General features: G+C 42.4%; 1 protein-coding gene across 10 annotated transcripts in view; it reads left to right on the top strand.

Moving 5' to 3' along the window:
- Ndst3 (N-deacetylase/N-sulfotransferase (heparan glucosaminyl) 3) overlaps positions 1–18,787 on the top strand; it is a 165,009-nt gene that overhangs the window by 99,482 nt on the left and 46,740 nt on the right. The window contains exon 7 of one of the 10 annotated variants that reach the window (XM_030252923.1): positions 9,667–9,739. The exons of 8 other annotated variants lie outside the window; for them this stretch is intronic. In XM_030252923.1, the coding sequence (XP_030108783.1) occupies positions 9,667–9,708 (42 nt within the window). In that variant the 3' untranslated portion in view covers positions 9,709–9,739. Of the gene's footprint in view, positions 1–9,597; positions 9,619–9,666; positions 9,740–18,787 lie in introns of those variants that run through there. One more of the 10 variants, XM_006502374.3, reaches the window with a different exon arrangement.

Here is an 18,787-nt window from a genome sequence, read left to right as displayed (position 1 = left end):
ACACAGACACACAGGAAGAGAAATAGAGAGATTAAAAAGAGTTCTCGTTGTACCCTGATTTCCACAATGTATTTTTAAAAGTGCATATAAATTCCATAAATGCTTATCGGGTTGGATGAAAGAAAATAAGGAAGGTGCGTCAAAGAAAAGCTGCAGCGCCACCTACAGGCACTGAGGGGGCAGGGTCGACGGGGAGGCGGGGTCGACGAGGAGGCGGGGTCGACGAGGAGGCGGGGTCGACGGGGGAGTGTTTCAGGAACTTGTCTTTGATTTTGAAATATGCAATATTTTCCTTGCTGAAAATAATAAATGAGAACGTGTGACAGGAAAGCAGTGAGGAGGTCACCTGCTCAGAATGACACGTTCTCTCCATACGTGATAGAAAAAACGGTTCAAGTGACTCTCAGTGCGGTATTCAGGCTGTGACTTAGTAAAATTAAAGGATAAGAAGCTGAACAGAAATTTTCAACTTTTAAAATAATTTTCTGTTGTATCCTTTTACTGGAATTATAAGCTTTTATGTGCTGTCAGGGAAAATGAATGACCCAAGCAGCGCTGCGGGGAACGGTTGGAAAGGAAGTGAAAGGAGACTTGGGGCACATGAATCTGATGTAAGGAAATAATTAGAAACAAAGATTCCCAGACTTTGGTAACCAGACTCACCAGAAGTCAATGGCATCCAGGTACCAGAGTTTTTGTCCGTCCCCAGCCTCTATTTGGATTGCACATCTAACTAACTCCTTTAGGGAGTAGAATATCTGGATCAAATTTAGTTGTTGATGGCTTCTGTGTAGAAGGCCACCATCTTACCACTAATACTTTATAGCCATCTATCTGGGCCTTGGTTTTTTATTTTATTTTTTTTTTCATGATCCTGGTTTTTTCTCTATTGACCGTGTTCCTTCCTTAATATCGTTTTGACTAAGCTGACTCGTTAGTGCAGCTGCCTCTGTTCTTTCAGGTTTGTAAAGTCCCTCATACAATTCATACGGAGTCCTTATATTCTGCATAGCTGAGAAATCCTGTAAAGAACACTTCTTCTACTGACTTATGTATTTTTGAACTTGTGTTGAACTCAGGTTTTGAGAGTTCTTTCCCACAGCCTTAAGGGCTACCCCGAAGGTCACAGCTTCACCATATTACTGAGAATAACCAGACACATTCTTGCTTGGCACCATCTTGCTTCTTATAGTCATGGAATATTTTCCCAAAGGGAAGAACATTTCCCCAAAGGAGGAACATAAAGTAAAGAATGTACATTATTGTGCAAACAAGTTTTACACCTACAGCAGCCATCAGAATTCAAGGAGACCCATGTCCTGCTGGCTCTACTCTAGGGGCAGGAAATGCTGGACCAGCAGAAACCTGTGTGTAAACAGCCAACATGGAGAGTGATTGAGAAAGACACCAGTTACAAATCTCTGGCCTCTACAAACATGCGCCTTCACAAATGCATACACTTAAAACAAAGCAAACTAAAAGAGGATGGAGAGAGAGATGTACATACATTTGTGGGGTCTTACAAATATCTAGCCCAACTGATGTTCAAGATACAAGGAGCTGTTTTTACCAAACCCAAAACAACAACAACAAAAAGTTCATCTTAACACACAGCAATCATGTGCTTGAAGAAACAACAGAGCAGGGCCAAATGAAAAGATCAAATTCCATAAATGAAAAGATCAGAGTACATTTCCAGAACTCACCCTAAAAATGTCTGCAGACGAATTAGCTGCAGAAAATATCTAATAACCATCACAGAGATATCTAGCCCTCAAGGGTAAACAGCTTTATACAGTATCAAAGTTTCAAAAGGTTGACAAGTATTTATAAAAGAATCAAATAAAAAGATTGGAGCAAAAGAAAGCCAAAGCTAAGCTGAATAACTCACTACAGGATTTTAATAGCCAACATGATCAAGCAGATAGAAGAGCTAGGTAGCTGTTGCTTATGCTATCTGAAAAGTACCCCTTATCCATAGACACACACCCCAAAACTCCTTTGTAGGCCTGAAACCCATGGCTGTGCACGTTACTTGTAAATACCATGCATTTCCTATTCAAAATACACACACCCAATGCCTTTGCCTTCTTTATTAATAATTAATTCTGCACAGAATTTGTAAATGTTTTTTTAATTTAAAGTACAACATCAAAAATAGCATGAACTAACTAACCAGTACCCTCCCTCCAGCCCCCCACTCCCGAGCTGTGTCTCTAGCTGCATATGTAGCAGAGGATGGCCTAGTTGGCCATCAATGGGAGGAGAGGCCCTTGGTCTTGTGAAGATCATATGCCCCGGTACAGGGGAATGCCAGGGCCAGGAAGCGGGAATGGGTGGGTTGGGGAGCAGGATGGTGGGGGGAGAATATAGGGGTCTTTGGAGATAGCACTTGAAATGTCAATGAAGAAAATATCTAATAAAAATTCCTTAAAAAATAGCAGGAACTTCTTTTTTTCTTCCTCAGAATCTCATAGATATAAAATTGGAAATTTTATGTCTTAAATTTTAACACATGATTTTTATCCTTCTTACTTGAGAACATTCCCTTTTCCCTTAAAGGAAGTGTCTTATGACCTCTTCCATAACAAGATTGCAGTCATCATTATCTGGTGCTTTGAGTCCATTATTAGGTAAAATAAAGGTTTCTGAACACAGCTCTTAAAACACAAGGAAGGCTGTGACAGGTTACCAGCTACTCATGTGACAGATGAATGGATAACACAGATGGTTGCCCCAATGAAGACATGCAAACAAGACAGACCAGGAGAAGCCATCCTTTAAGTATAGCCAGTACTTAGGCTATAGTTTAAAGCTTATAGCTTGTTTATTTTGAAATTATCCAGTTAATATTTGCAGAGCACTACTGCTTCAAATAATTGAAACCTCAGAAAACAATACCATAACCAAAGTGGAGTACTGTAGCCAGTTGGAAAAAAGAAAAGTGATGAATAAGTAAAGACTGCCTTGGGGCACGACATCAATGAAGTAGCTAATGAATAATGGAAAGGAGGAGGATGGAAAACTTACTAGAAGAAAAAGCGAGTAGAGACCTCCCAATATGAGACAAGAACGGACACTGAGACACAAGAAGAACTGAAGACTTTCATAGCAGCATGCATTTGACTCAAAACGACAGAAATGAAGAAGGGTTTTGAATGTTGCAGAAGAATACCAATCGCCCACATTAAAGAGAGCCTTCCAAAGGCCACCAGCATATTTCTCCATAGAGACTTTTAGGGGCACAAGTGGGAGGGGCAATGGAGTTCTGTGATAGCAATGGTGGAAAGAATGGGCAAAGAGTCTGTTTTACTGAAGTTGAAGGTAAAATTATTATGAGATGAAAATGTCAGCTTACGCTTGCTGATAATTAGGTCTTTATGCCTTGGGCATCAAGAGAAACACTTACATAAGGTACAAAAATAGAAAATGAGAATAAATCAAAGTATATCACAATAAAAATTAGAAATCCAAAGGAAACCAGTGAAGAAAGACAAAGGGTCAAATTAGCTACAAGGACAGGTTAAAACATGTAATGGTGGCAGTGGTTCCTATTGGCAGTAAGCAATTGTTAAATGCAAATGATAAAATTCTCAATCAAAAGACATAGAGTAACTAGAGACAAAATGCAAAATGTCAGTATTGTTTACAGGACACTCACTTTAGGTTTACTGACAGACATGGACGACAATAATAAACTCCTTTGGGGAGAGAGAGAGAGAGAGAGAGAGAGAGAGAGAGAGAGAGAGAGATGTCCAAGAGCAAGCAGTACAGTGTGTGTGTGTGTGTGTGTGTGTGTATGTATGTGTGTGTGTGTGTGTGTGTGTGTGTGTGTGTGTGTGTGTGTGTGTCCAAGAGCAGTACAGCTGGATGTTTCTTTGAGGAACCTCTGGATCCACAAAGATTCCCATGGTGGCTGTGCCAATTCACACTTCCTCCCGCAAGGAATAAGTGTTCCCTTTCTACACATCAGGTGTCCTTTGTTTCTTTGATCTTTGATCTTGGGCATTCTGCCACTCAAGTGCTGGGATTCAAGATTTAAGTCACCACACCCAGTTAGATTTTTGTTTTAATTGTTTGAGGAATATAGCTATCAAGAAAATACATGTTAAAACTATTTTGAGATTTTTTTTATCCCAGTCTGAATTCAAGATCAGCCTAGTCTATGTAATGAGTTCCCAAACACCTGAAACTAATAGGGGGACCTTGTCTAAAAACAGCAACAAAGAAACTTTAAAAATCAAAGCTTGTGAGGTTATGCCAGTGCCTGGCAAATACAGAAGTGGATGCTCACAGTCATCTATAAGATGGAACACAGGGCCCCCAATGGAGGAGCTAGAGAAAGTACCCAAGAGCTGAAGAGGTCTGCAACCCTATAGGTGGAACAACAATATGAACTAACCAGTATGCCCTGAGCTCATGTCTCTAGCTGCATATGTAGCAGAAGATGCCCTAGTCAGGCATCACTGGGAGGAGAGGCCCTTGGACTTTCGAAGATTATATGCCCCAGTACAGGGGAATGCCAGGGCCAGGAAGCAGGAGTGGGTGGGTTGGAGAGCAGGGCAGGGGGAAGGTATAGGGGACTTTCAGGATAGCATTTGAAATGTAAATGAAGAAAATATCTAATAAAAATTGGTTTTTGAAAAAAATGAAAGCCATTTATATTTCATCTTTTGAGAACTGTTTGGATATATGGTCCAGTTTTTAATTGGGTTGTTTCTTCTCAGGTTTTTCAGTTCTCTGTATATTCTAGGAATTAATCCCCTGTCAGATATGTGACTGGTAAAGCTTCTCACTGTCACTGCATTGGGATCAGTTCTATGATTTTTGTACCTAACAATATTTGTCTAACAAAGTTGGGTGTCCTTGCATTTGGCACAGCAATGTTTACAATTACAATATCCTCTCTGTGAATTTTTTCTTTGGTGAGTATGAAATGTTCTTCCCTATCTCTTCTGATTAGTTTTGGTTGGAAAACTATTTTAAGGGTTGTAGAGTTGGCTCAGCGGTTAAGAGCACTGGCCGGTCTTCTAAAGGACCCAGGTTCAATTGACCACATAGTAACTCACAACTGTTAGCCCCTGTTCCTGTATATCCAACCCTCTCACACATGCAAGCCAAACATCAATGTACAAAAAATGAAAATAAGTGAACGATTTTTTTAAACTGTGTTATCAGACACTAGAATTTCTGTACCTTCTCTTTGTCTTGTTTGTTGGCAGCATCTTCTTCCATCCCATAGCAGGGCTTTCCTTGGTGGTAAACTGTGGTTTGAGGAGGCAAAAGATGTATTGTGTTTTCTAATCCAGCCTGTGAGTCTCCGCCCTTTTTGTCAGGGAACTGAAACTGTTAAAACTGAGAGTTGTTATTGAATAGTGTTTATTCCCGTTATTTTGCTGGAGTCGTGTTTCTTCCTTGGTGGTTAGCTATTCTTGAATTGTGTATTGCTTGGGGTATGTTTTCATATTCTTTTCAGGCAAAGTATTTCTTCTAATATTCTTCTGTTTATGGAAAATAAATTCCTTAAATCTGTTTTTACCATGGAAAGGTTTTCTTTCTCCTTCAATTACAATTGTTGGGTTTGGAAGTTTGGGCTGCCAGCTGTGGTCACTTAGGACTTGTAGAATGTCTGTCCAGACCCTTCAGCCTTTTAAAAACCCCACTCAAAAAAAAAAAAAAAAAAAAAAAAAAAAAAAAAAAAACAGGTATTGAGTCTGATAGGCCTGTTTTGTTTTGTTTTGTTTTGTTTTGTTTTGTTTTTATTTCTTGCTGTGTTTTTCTCTCTTGCTGCTCTTAATAGCCCTTCCTTTACTCTGTGCGTTTTATGTTTGGTTATTATGTGTTGTAGATATTATGTGTTGTGGAGAGTTTCTTTTCTGGTCCTGGTTACCTAGTGTTCTGAATACCTCTTGCAACTTAGCAGTCATCTCTGCCTTTAGATTTGGGAAAGTTCTGCTATCATTTTCTTGAAAATATTTTCTATGCGCTCTGACCTGGGTTTCTTCTCTTTATATTCCTACTATTTGCAAGTTTGGTATTTTTTTAGTGTTTCAGATTTTCTGTATGTTCTCTTCTTGAGAGTTTTTATATTGAATATTTTCTTTGACTGAGTGATTCTCTTCCTCTACTTTGTTTTTGAGGTCTGACATTCTCACTTCTATATGACATTCTCTTTGTTTGATGTCCTGAGTTTTTCGAGTTTTATTTTATTTTGGCTTTTCTTCAGAGAGTCTATCTCTTTATTAAATTCCATTTCCTTCTCTTGAATTGTTGTCATTGTTTCATTCCACTCTCTGTTTTTGTGTTCCTCGATCGGGCATTGTTCATGTCCTGCTTGAGATCAGTGAACAGACTTATAATTGCTATTTTGAAGTCATTTTCCTGTGCATTATTTAAGGTGTTTTTCTCAAAAATCACTACACTAAGCATGCTGAGTTGGGGAAGAGACATATGTCTTCACTATTGATGTTTGTGTTTTGTGGTCGGACCTAGACATATGGAGTTAGGTTCTCAGTGGTAGTTCTTGGTGGATTTCTGATCTCCCCATGTTTGGTCTTATCTCAACCTTTCAGAATGTGGGTCACTTGAATGGTGGTTGGTGCGAAATCTTGGAGACACTATATTTTGGCTTGCAAATGGACTGTTAAAGAGGTCTCATCTCGGTGGCAGTTCTGGTCAGACCCTACGGGTGCGGGTGGGTGCCAGGCAGGGTGGTGAGCAGGGAAACTGGCAGGCAGGTGACAGGGAGAATGGGTCCAGCGCCCACATGATTTGTTGTGACCACATTTTTAAGGAAGAAATAGCTAAAGATACTTTTACTCTTGGCAGCATGTTTTTAATATTAATCTACTCATAAAGAAATAAATTTAATAAATCTAAACCTCAATATACCCTATAAAGCAAATATCCTCATGTTGTAACAAAATATAAATGGTGGTATTAAAATACCACATATTTTTAAAAAGCATATTATAGGGGGCTAGAGCAATGGGTCAGTCACTTGGAAAGCTTACCGCTCCTTCAGAGTCCCCGTGTTGTGTTCTCAGCAGCCACACTAGACAGCTCATAACCACCTGACCTCCAACTCCAGGAGATATACCACTATCTTCTGGCTGCACAGGCAACAGTACACACACAATGATTTTTAAAAATAAATCATTGAAAGGAGATTTAGAGTTAGAAAGAAACTATAAGATAGTGTAACCTAATATAATTTTAAATCTTTTGAATCCAAAATACATTTGGCCATTTATTTTCCAGTTCTTAACTCTGGATGACAAAATATCCCTCAGACCTTGGCTTTTAAACAGAAGTCATTATAGTATGAGAACCCTTTTTCTCTATATGACTAGGCTAAGGAAAGCATGCAGTGGGAGAAGGAAGGTGTGAACTGGCTGAGGAAGGTGTGCACTGGGCTAAGGAAGGTGTGAACTGGCAAGGAAGGTAAGCACTGACTGAGGAAGGTGTGCACTGGGCTGAGGAAGGTGTGCACTGGCTAAAGAAGGTTTATACTGTGCTAAGGAAGGTGTGCACTGGCTAAGGAAGGTAAGCACTGACTGAGGAAGGTGTGCACTGGGCTGAGGAAGGTGTGCACTGGCTAAAGAAGGTGTATACTGTGCTAAGGAAGGTGTGCACTGGCTAAGGAAGGTAAGCACTGACTGAGGAAGGTGTGCACTGGGCTGAGGAAGGTGTGCACTGGCTAAAGAAGGTGTATACTGTGCTAAGGAAGGTGTACACTGGCTGAGGAAGGTGTGCACTGGGCTAAGGAAGGTATGCACTGGCTGAGGAAGGTATGCACTGACTAAGGAAGGTGTGCACTGGCTGAGGAAGGTGTGCACTGGGCTAAGGAAGGTGTGCACTGGCTGAGGAAGGTGTGCACTGGGCTGAGGAAGGTGTGCACTGGGCTAAGGAAGGTGTGCACTGGCTGAGGAAGGTATGCACTGGCTGAGGAAGGTGTGCACTGGTTATAGAAGGTGTGTGCTTCCTAAGGAAGGTGTGAACTGAGTATTTCTTGGCAAGCTTCCCCTGGTTTCAGTCACAGTGACAAGCACTGAAAGCCAGTGGCTGGCACAGCTGGGACTTGCTGTGGTATTTGCTCCTTTCATTCAGTCTTGGTTCTCTGTAGAACTCTGCATCTCTCTAGAGATCATGTGACAGTGCTCTGCAGAGACTCTAATCCAGTCAGACAGGAGATATTGGGTGACTGGGTTTAGGCCTTGTGCTTTTCAAGATTAGTTTATCAGGCCTTGTCTTTGTAAGCCTGTGTGTGACCCTTGTTTTCCTGTATTCAGCTTTTGTCTCCCACCGCTCTTGTGTTCTTTCATGTCCACGTGCTTTTTCTGAAATATATCCCTTACAATGAGTTACCAGGCTAGGACATATGTGTGAATTCTGTTAAAAAGAAATGAAGGTCACAAGTGTGGACCATGGCTGTTCTGGTGTTGGCATAACCTGTTGCTGGAGGGCATAGGCCAGTTCTATAGCTCAGGAACAGTGCAGACCTGGGACAGCAAGGGGAAGACGGCATACACAGCCGCAGCTTCCTCTCTGCCACTACATCATTGTCTGATGGGAAGCTAGACGCTTACTTTTTTTTTCATTAATTTTTATTGGTTATTTTATTTATTTACATATGTTATCCCCTTCCCAGTTTCCCTTCCTCAAACCTCCATGCCCTCCTCTCTCCCCCCCTGCCTCTATGAGGGTGCTCTCCCACCCACCTACCGCTCCTGCCTCAGTGGCCTAGTGTTCCCCCTATCCTGGGTCATCAAGCCTCCACAGGACCAAGGGGCTCCCCTCCCAGTGATGCCAGATAAGGCAATCCTCTGCTACATATCCAAATGGAGCCATGGGTATCCCCTGTGTACTCTTTGGTTGGTGGTTTAATCCCTGGGAGCTTTGTGGGGGTCTGGTTGGTTGATATTGTTGTTCTTCCTATGGGGTTGCAATCCCCTTCAACTCCTTCAGTCCTTCCCCTAACTCCTCAGTTGGGGTCCCAGCTCAGTGCAATGGTTGGCTGTAAGCATCCACCTCTGTATTGGTCAGGCTTTGGCAGAGTCTCACAGGGGGTCGCTTTATCAGACTCCTGTCAGTAAGTACTTCTTGGCATCAGCAATACTAGGTGCTAGAAATCAAGGTTTCAAAAGTATTACCAGGACATCATAACACTCACTGCATCAGCGGTGGGGACACACTCCAGAGAAGACTCTTTAGCCTCAGAAAAGGGTCCAGATGTTCACATGAAGTAAAAGACAAGTATGGAGAGGCCTAGCTAAACAGCCTATCATCATTACCTTGAGGTTTCTCTCTTAGTGTTCTGCCATGCTGGGAGTACCAAAAAACAAAGCAAAACAAACAAACAAACAAAAACAAGTTGTGATGAAAGAGAAATAGAAACAAGGTCAATGTCCAACTGAAAGAAAAAGCTTTTAAATAGTGCCTATTTAAAAACATGATTATGGACGCTATTGGTAATAACATGCTGTGAAATATCTTAACTGTCAAATTATGAATTACTAAAATACACAGATATTTTTAGATGAAATAATTGCAGCACTTTCTGAGAGTTTAAAAGATCCTTTTCTTCAAACTTTAAAGCACTAATATCGTCTCAAAGTTTGCGGGAGAAGAAGTAAACACTAGTAATGATGGCTTACCTGTTTGTAGCCTACTTCCTCCCTCGAAAGGCTGAGCCGACTGCAGCCCTGAACAGAGAGGTCATCAAGGATCAGACCTTGAAAGAGGAATCAGGTATTATTAATATATATATATATATATATACATATATATATATATATGCACATATATGCCTTATCTGACCTTGTGAGATATTTTACAAATGTGGAAGCTTAAAACTGGAGTTTCAAAAGATTGTCTATACTTCATGATAGGGAAACAAATAGAAAAAAAAAAATCTGCATTACTCCTGTCACTGAGCTCTGATGACAGAACAACCATGGTCCACACTTGTGACCTTCAACTTTTTTTAAACAGAATTCACACACATGTCCCAGCCTGGCTACTCGTTGTAAGGGATACATTTCAGAAAAGAATTTGGACATGAGGGAAAGAATGAAACAATCATGGGAAATGAAAGCTGACAAAAGAAAAATACATCAGAAGAACCCAAGGAACTGCGAAAGCAGAGTTATATGGCAGCTCGGAACTCTTTCATGCCAAACACACAGCCCCAGCGTGGTGGTTTGAATAGGTTTGGCCCCCATAGACTCATGTATTTAAATGTTTGGCCCATGGGGGATGGTACAATTAGGAGGTGTGCCCTTGGTCCTATTAGGGGGAGGTGTGTCACTGTGGAGGTGGGTTTTGAGGTCTCCTATGCTCAAGTTTGCCCAGTGTGGAATCTGGTCTCCTCATTGCTGCCTGTGGTTCAAGATGTAAAGCTCAAGCATTACGTTTGCTTCAAGCTGCCATGTATCCCTCCATCATGGTAACAGACTGGACCTCTGAACCTATAAGCCAGACTCAATTAAATGTTTTCCTTTATAACAGTTGCCTTGGACACGGTGTCTCTTCACAGCAATAAACTCCAAACTAAGACAGTGGGGCAATGCTAGGTTGGTAGATTGGTAATCAGTGTCCTGTACTCTACCATGAGAGGAAGGTAACTTACAAGTATTTCAAGTAAAGAGCATGTCTCTAACTGCCTCCTTCTGGTTCTCAATGGATGTAGTATTTCTTTCGACTTAGTTTTATAAATCGTAAATATCCAGCACAAGATTTATAAGCTGACTTCTAAATCGATGCCCCTGAGAAAAGGTGATTCCAGATGTGGTCTTTGGCTTACCTAACTACCTAAAAGCTGAAGAAGAGACTTAATAGCATCTCCGTTACCAGGATGCCCGTGGGATATTTTGCTAGTACAACTTAAAAAATGGAATTATGCCGGGGCCTAGCAAACACAGAAGTGGATGCTCACAGTCAGCTAATGGATGGATCACAGGGCTCCCAATGGAGGAGCTAGAGAAAGTACCCAAGGAGCTAAAGGGATCTGCAACCCTATAGGTGGATCAACATTATGAACTAACCAGTACCCCGGAACTCTTGACTCTAGCTGCATATGTATCAAAAGATGGCCTAGTCGGCCATCACTGGAAAGAGAGGCCCATTGGACACGCAAACTTTATATGCCCCAGTACAGGGGAACGCCAGGGCCAAAAAGGGGGAGTGGGCGGTTAGGGGAGTGGGGGTGCGTGGGTATGGGGGACTTTTGGTATAGCATTGGAAATGTAAATGAGCTAAATACCTAATAAAAAATGGAAAAAAAATAAAAAAAATGGAATTAAACCGTTGGCAGAAGCCTCCTGTGCCACTGTGTTTTAAATCGAAGGCTGCTTGTTGTATAAACGTGATTTCTCTGGTTTAACTTCAGGCTGTTTTCTGGGGTCCTCCCATGTACCAGGAATGCGTCAGAAGCATTAGCTTCGTTTCCTGTGGAGGCTGGAAACTGTTAACAGCAAAGTTTGGAGACAGTCGGAATGAGTGCTTTGCCATATGTTAAACTAAATTTGATATGAAAAATCATATCAGTTTCCAGTTTCCAAGAACACTCAAACGGAAAAAAAAAAAAGAAAGAAAGAAAAAGAGGCAGCTCCTGCTTTATAAATATAAAAAGCATCTGTCGACACAGGAGACTCTGCTCTGTCATTTCGCAAAATGATCCCTACTTATATGGACAAGAGAAAGCAGAGCTGATGAACTCTATAGGAAATGATGGGCTGTTTGGTTTAACGTTTGAAGCGGTTACGCATAGTTCCACATGACTGGCTGGCTGCTGAGCTACCGTGGCACGGAGACCTCAGCATCGCTGCCCAGTGTGGTCCGGGAGCCTTGATGTTTCCAAGTCAAACCTTCTGTGAGATGTCTGTGGTTAATTGCTCCCACCATCATCCCCAACTCGGGACGACTCAAGAGCATTCACGAAATGTGTCAGCGTCCCTCAAGTGCTTCATCTCTCACTGAATTTCCCCAGAGTCCATCACTCAGATACAAATGCCCTTCACTGAACTGGCAGTACCACTTTGTGAAGTAGGTTGTTTGATTAATTGAGTGAGTGAGTGAGTGAGTGAGTGAGTGAGTGAGTGAGTGAGTGGTAGATGTGATCTTACTCTGTAGCCCTGACTACTCTGGAACTCGATATGTAGACAAACCTTGAACTCATGGAGAACCAGTGCCTCAGCCTCCTGAGATGCTGGGATTAAAGTATTTCACCACCACATCTGGCTGTTAGCAGCACTTATTTTTTTTTAACTTATTTACTTTATGTCCCTGAATTCCTGGTCACCGCTCCCACAATCCTTCCCTCATCCTCCTCCCCTTCTCCTCTGAGAGGATGGGGGCTCTCCTGGGTATCCCCCCACCATGGTACATCAAATTTCTGTGGGGCTAGATAAATCCTCTCTCACTGAGGCCAGAGAAGACAGTCCAGCTAGAAGAACATATCCCATAGACAGGCAACAGCTTTTGGAATAGCCCCCACTCCAGTTGTTTTGGACCCACAAGAAGACCAACCTACACATCTGCTACATATGTGCAGGAAGCCTAGTTTCAGCCCACGTATGCTCTTTGGTTAGTGGCTTACTCTGAGAGCCTTAACTCTTTTGGTCTTCCTATGGAGTTCCTACCCTCTTAGGGTCCTGCAATTCTTCCTTCTATTCTTCCATAAGAGTTCCCAAGCTACAATCACAGTTTGGCTGTGGGTCTCCTCATCTGTCTGAGTCAGCTGCTGGTTATAGCCTCTCAGAGGGCAGCCTTGCTAGACTCCTGTCTGAAAGCATAACAGAGTTTCATTAGTAGCATCAGGGATTAATGCTTGCCCATGAGATGGGTCTCAAGTTGAGCTGGTTATTGAATGGCTATTCCCTCAGTCTCTGCTCTGTTCCTCATTCCTGCATTTCTTGCAGACACGATAAACTTGGGGTTGAAAGTTTTGTGGGTAGGTGGGTGTCCCTATCGCTCCACTGGGGTTCCTGCCTGGCTACAGGATGTGGCCTCTTCAGGTTCCATATCCCCAATGCTGTGAGCCACAGCTAAGGTCACCTCCATTGATTCTTGGGACACTCCCTTATCCCAGGTCTCTGTCTCGTCCTAGAGATGCCCCATACCTCCCCACCCCTGTCAGTTGCAGATTTCCATTCATTCTCACGGCCATCTGGCCATCCCTCCTGTCCTTCCTCACACCTGATCCTGAACCCCACCCATTCCCCTCACCATCCAGTTCCCTCCCTTCATCTTTCTCTTATGATTATTCAATCCCCTTCTAAGTGAGATTCAAGCAGCCTCAAATGTGCCTTCCTTTTTGTTTAGCTTTTTTGGGTCTATAGCATAGCATGGGTAACCTGTACTTTATGGCAAATATCCACTTATAAGTGAATACATACCATGCATGTTCTTTTGGGACTGGGTTACCTCACTCAGGATGATATTCTCAAGATCCATCCATTTGCCAGCAATATTCATGATGTCTTTGTTTTTCATAGCTGAATAGTATTCTGTTGTGTAGATGTATCACATTTTCTTTATCCATTCTTTAGTTGAGGAACATCTAGATTGTTTCCAATTTCTGGCTATTAAAAATAAAGCTGCTGAGCCGGGCGTGGTGGTGCACGTCTTTAATCCCAGCACTGGGGAGGCAGAGGCAGGGGAGACAGAGGCAAGCGGATTTCTTAGTTTGAGGCCAGCCTGGTCTACAAAGTGAGTTCCAGGACAGCCAGGGCTATACAGAGAAACCCTGTCTCGAAGAAAGAAAGAAAGAAAGAAAGAAAGAAAGAAAGAAAGAAAGAAAGAAAGAAAGAAAGAAAGAAAGAAAGAAAGAAAGAGGGAGGGAGGGAGGGAGGGAGGGAGGGAGGGAGGGAGGGAGGGAGGGAGGGAGGGAGGGAGGGAGGGAGGGAGGGAGAGAGGAGAGAGAGAGAGAGAGAGAGAGAGAGAAAGAGAGAGAGAGAGAGAGAGAGAGAGAGAGAGAGAGAGAGAGAGAGAGAGAAAGCTGCTATGAGTATAGTTGAGCAAGTTGTGAGATGTTGGAGCATCTTTTGGGTATATTCCCAGGAGTGGTATAGCTGGGTCTTGAGATATAAGTACTCCCAGTTTTCTAAGAAACCGCCAAATTGATTTCCAAAGTGGTTGTACAAGTGTGCACTCCCAGCAGTAATGGAGGAGTGGTTCCCATGCTCGCCATCCTTGCCAGAATGTGCGAGGATCTTGAGTTTTTGATCTTAGACTTTCTGATGGGTGTAAGACTGGATCTCAGAATTGCCTTGATTCGTATTTCCCTGATGACTAAGGACTTTGAATATTTAAATGCTTCTCCACCATTGGAGATTCCTCTGTTAAGAATACCCCGGAGACGGTCGGTCTCTCAGCCCACTTCCCCAGTGTGATTCCCCGATTTGCAGGGTTTTTTACTCTTAGCACTGTCTCGTGGCTCCCATCAGATGAACAAACCTACAAGTGGAACACCATCCATCGCTCGCCGCCACGTCTGCGAGGCCTTCGCGCCATCTGCTCACAGTCCCTGTTTCAGCATCAGCAGCTCTTGCTCTCTTGACTACAAGCTCTCATCGATACGATGTTTGTCCTTCGCTTCCTTGCTTGTTTTCTAGCACCACAGACATCCCTAAGACTTTTTCTCACAGACTCTTGGCCCATTTCTTGTAGTAACTGTCTGTGTGATGTTTCCAACTAAAATCCTTGCACTGCAGAATCATTCTGGTTTGGCTCCCTTTCTCAGACTCTTCCGACATCTTCCTTATTTAGTAAACTGAGTTTCTTCTTCTGATTCACTCATGTCCACTTCTCCCGTCATATTAATATCACACCCTCACGACTCCCATTCATACGTCACCAGGCTTCTCTTCATTCACAACCTTCCACGTTTCAAAGGTTGCTATGCCCTGATGTTTCTTTTTCTAGAAAACTTCTTTTGAAAGACACACCTACCCCTACATCTAATCCAAGAAGCACTAAAATGACTCTCCCAGAGTTTGTTTTTTTTTTAATGCACTTTTTTCACTCTTTCCTCCCAAACTGGAGACTGAAGCTATTTGCCCCACTTAACAGAACTAAAACTGTATCCATCTGTATGTCACTGATAACACTCAGTGTGTGCCCTGACTCTTCCTGTTTCAGAGGTTAGGCACAGAATATTCTCTCAGCTTGGCATTTGTAGGAAAAGGACTTGACACATTATAACAAGCAATTCTATTATGAATCAGAGACCTCTGGAGAACAGAAAGACTCACTATAAATGCGCATTTTAAGCAATGGACAGCCTTGCCTCCAGGAAAAGAGAAACAGAAAATACAAGTGTGCATCTTTATGTTTTATTCGCTCTGGGAGAATGTCATCAAGAAGGTATTGTATTCCTTCATTCCTAGCACTCCTGAGGCAGAGGCAGGAGGATGTCTGTGAGTTCAAGTCTAGCCTTTTCGGACTGGGTTACCTCACATAATGAGTTCCAGGACATTGAAGACTTTTTACAGAGACCTTGTCTCAGAGAAAAGAAGAGAGGAGAGGAAAGGAGAAGAGAGGAGAAGAGGGGAGGGGAGGGGAGGGGAGGAGAGGAGAGGAGAGAGGATCCTGTCCTGTTTGAGCTTCTGTCTTATCTTTCTTTGGTGATGAATGGTGATGTGGAAATGTAAGTCACTTGTGGTTATGATGCTTCATCATAGCGATAGTCCTAACTAAGGGACAGCAGTAGGTTAGGTGCTAGAATTGGAGATAAGTGGGCTCAGTGAGTAATCATACAACCACATATGTTAACACAAAGAGACATGGGCTCAGTGGCTAATACATATAGTTCTGTATGCTAGCAGAATTGGAGACACCTGCACTGAAGCATCAGGATGTATGTATGTGGAGAGAGAGAAAATCCCAAAGCTGTTAAAATAAAAGGGAGTGTATAGAGTCACATGTACAGTCGTCTTCCACTTCTACACTTGTGGTTACAGACTTAAAGAGAGAATGCCAGTATATATATTTGCTCTGACACAAAATATTTCTAGAGCACACGAATGACATAGGTTGATAGTAGAGAGAAATTGTGATGTAGATTTGCATGAGAAATTGCTGGGAAACCACAGAGTGACCGGTTCTGTGCCACAATAAAGCATGCTTCAGGGGACAGCAGGTTGGCACGCTTCTCACACAATGCGAATGACGGCATCGTGTGTGTGTGTGTGTGTGTGTGTGTGTGTGTGTGTGTGTGTGAGAGAGAGAGAGAGAGAGAGAGAGAGAGAGAGAGAGAGAGAGAGAGAGAGAGAGAGAGAGAGAGAGAGAGGAGCGTACTCTTCCAGCTTTACAGTCGAGGTGCTCCCTACCTCACAGTCTATGCCTGACCGATGTCCTGCATATTGTATCTTAGTAAACAGAAAACAAGAACAAAGTCAGATTTAGAAAATAGCTGAAAGGTACAGAGGACTCCAGCCTTTCTTCCTCCCCCATTTCCTTCCTACTTCAATTTAAGGCAAACTTTCTTTTGACTGGATGACTTTCCCTAGTCATGAGTATTTAGTGAAATTATTTATTTCAAGCTGTACAGTACTTTCCAAATTTCCATGTGTTTAAGGTTACTTGATGATGGTGGTGGTGGTGATGATGGTGGTGGTGGTGATGATGGTGGTAGTGGTGGTACTGGTGGTGGTGGTGGTGGTGGTGGTGGTGGTGGTGGTGGTGGTGATGATGATGGTGGTGGTGGTGGTAGTGGTGGTGGATGTAGTGGTGGTGGTGATGATGGTGATGGTGGTGGTGGTGGTGGTGGTGGTGGTGGTGGTGATGGTGGTGGTGGTGGTGGTGGTGGTGGTGATGGTGGTGGTGGTTGTGGGGATGATGTCGAAGCAAAACATTTTTGGAGTTTTTCTGTAAGTCAGGCTATTTTGCACTTTAATCAAGAGAAATATAAATTTCTATTTTATAACATCATCAAGTCCCTCGGCTCCCTCCTCAGCAGTTCATCCCATGTGGAGGGGATGACAATTTTACCATGTGAACAGTGATAACTGCGGGTTCCTCTGAACAAGGTGGTTTATATAGTTCCTAAGAAGTTGTTGTTAGGAAACATATAATATAGAAAAATGTTCCTGTAGAATGGCTTCTCTAAAAATAACTTCTTCTGAGAGATTTAGAATTTAAAGAACAACAAGCCATGAGCCAAACATAGAGTTCTCACTACAAATTATTTTTAAATAGCTATCTCATCTGCCTACAATTTTCTATACACTAAACTCTTACCTGAGTTAGAGACCACTATTGTCTTGAGCCCTGTTCTATTCTGTAAAGAGACACGACTACCATGGCAACTCTCACAAAAGAAAGCATTGAATTGGTACTTGCTGACTGTTTCAGATGATTAGGCCATTAGCATCATGGTGTGGAGCATGGTGGCACACAGGCAGACATAATGCTGGGGGAACTGAGAGTTCTACATATGGATCTACCAGCAGCAGGAAGAGAGAGTCCACCCCCAGTGACACACTTCCTCCAAGGCCACACCTCCTAATCCTTCTCAAGTAGTGCCACTTTCTGACGACTAAGCATTCAAATATATGAGCCTATAGGGGCCATTTTTAGTCAAACCACCATACCTATGATGACATTCTCCCAGTACTGCGAAACAATTGCTTGTCTTACCTGCAGCAAATGGACATTGCTGTTCTGACTCACAAAATTTTAGCTCTTTCATCTTTTGTTCCTTCTACATTTTTACATGGCTTCATTCTGACCTGACTCTTACAGCTGATATTGTCTTGCCCTGGTCGGTCCTGGAAAAAAAGTACTGCTCTCCATTTATTTCATGCCAAATTTCATTTATTTAAACATCATCCAAAGTCACCGGACTGGGACTCAAGGAGGGTCCCAGAGATCAAGCAGCGGCCTGTGTGGATCTGAGCTAAGCCTTCTGCAAATACGTTTCAGTTGTGGATCTCAGTGCTCTTGTGGGATTCCTAACAGTGGGATCCAGGCTGTCTCTGACTCTTCTGCCTGCCTTTGAGATCCTTCATCGCCTACTGTGTTTCCTCTTCCACCCTTCAAGTGAAAATGTGTGTCTGACCTTATTGTAGCTTGTTATACCATATTTGCTTCGTGTCTCTGGAAGGCCTGCTCTGTTTTGAGAAAAGCAGGGGCAGAGCAGATCTGTGGAAAGGGGAGGCATGGAGAGGCTGGAGGAAGGGGAAGAAAGAGAAACTATAGTCAGGGTGTACTATATGAGTGAAGAATAAATTTTTTTAAAGTGTGTTTCAATTGAAACAGTTACAGGCAGCTAGTGTGGAAGCGACCCATCACCCATTCCCATTTCGTAAAGGTAGGACATCTTGGGTTGTTTCATGGATGTCTAGCAGGTATTTTTCCTTCATTCTGCTTTTTGTTGCCATTAGAGTACTTACTCTCTACATAAAGAAAGGAAATTCTGTACTAACTTGGACTTTTCATGAAACACTAGATTAAAGGAGTATCATAAAAGAAGAAAAATAAATATTGAAAGTGTTATTTTAAATAATCAGAAACAAAGCAAGCACGGAGCAGAGGAAACAACACTGTGAGGGAAGATCCTAATATGGAAGGAAACCTTCACCAGTGTGAATTTGATAGGAAATCTAATATCTAGAATGAAGAACTCAATAAATTAAACAACAAAACAATTCCAAAAGTATCCAGTCAATAAGTAGGCCAATGAATCAGAAAACTCTCAAAAGTAGAAATACCAGTCATCAATCAATATATGAAAAAATGTTGAACAACCATAGATATCAGAGATATGCTCGTAAAAAACTGCATT

The sequence above is a fragment of the Mus musculus genome, chromosome 3 (assembly GCF_000001635.26).
Source record: "Mus musculus strain C57BL/6J chromosome 3, GRCm38.p6 C57BL/6J".
NCBI classification, from domain to species: Eukaryota; Metazoa; Chordata; class Mammalia; order Rodentia; family Muridae; genus Mus; species Mus musculus.
Note: the sequence above shows the minus strand (reverse complement) of the source record. Positions and strands in the feature narration are given on the sequence as shown.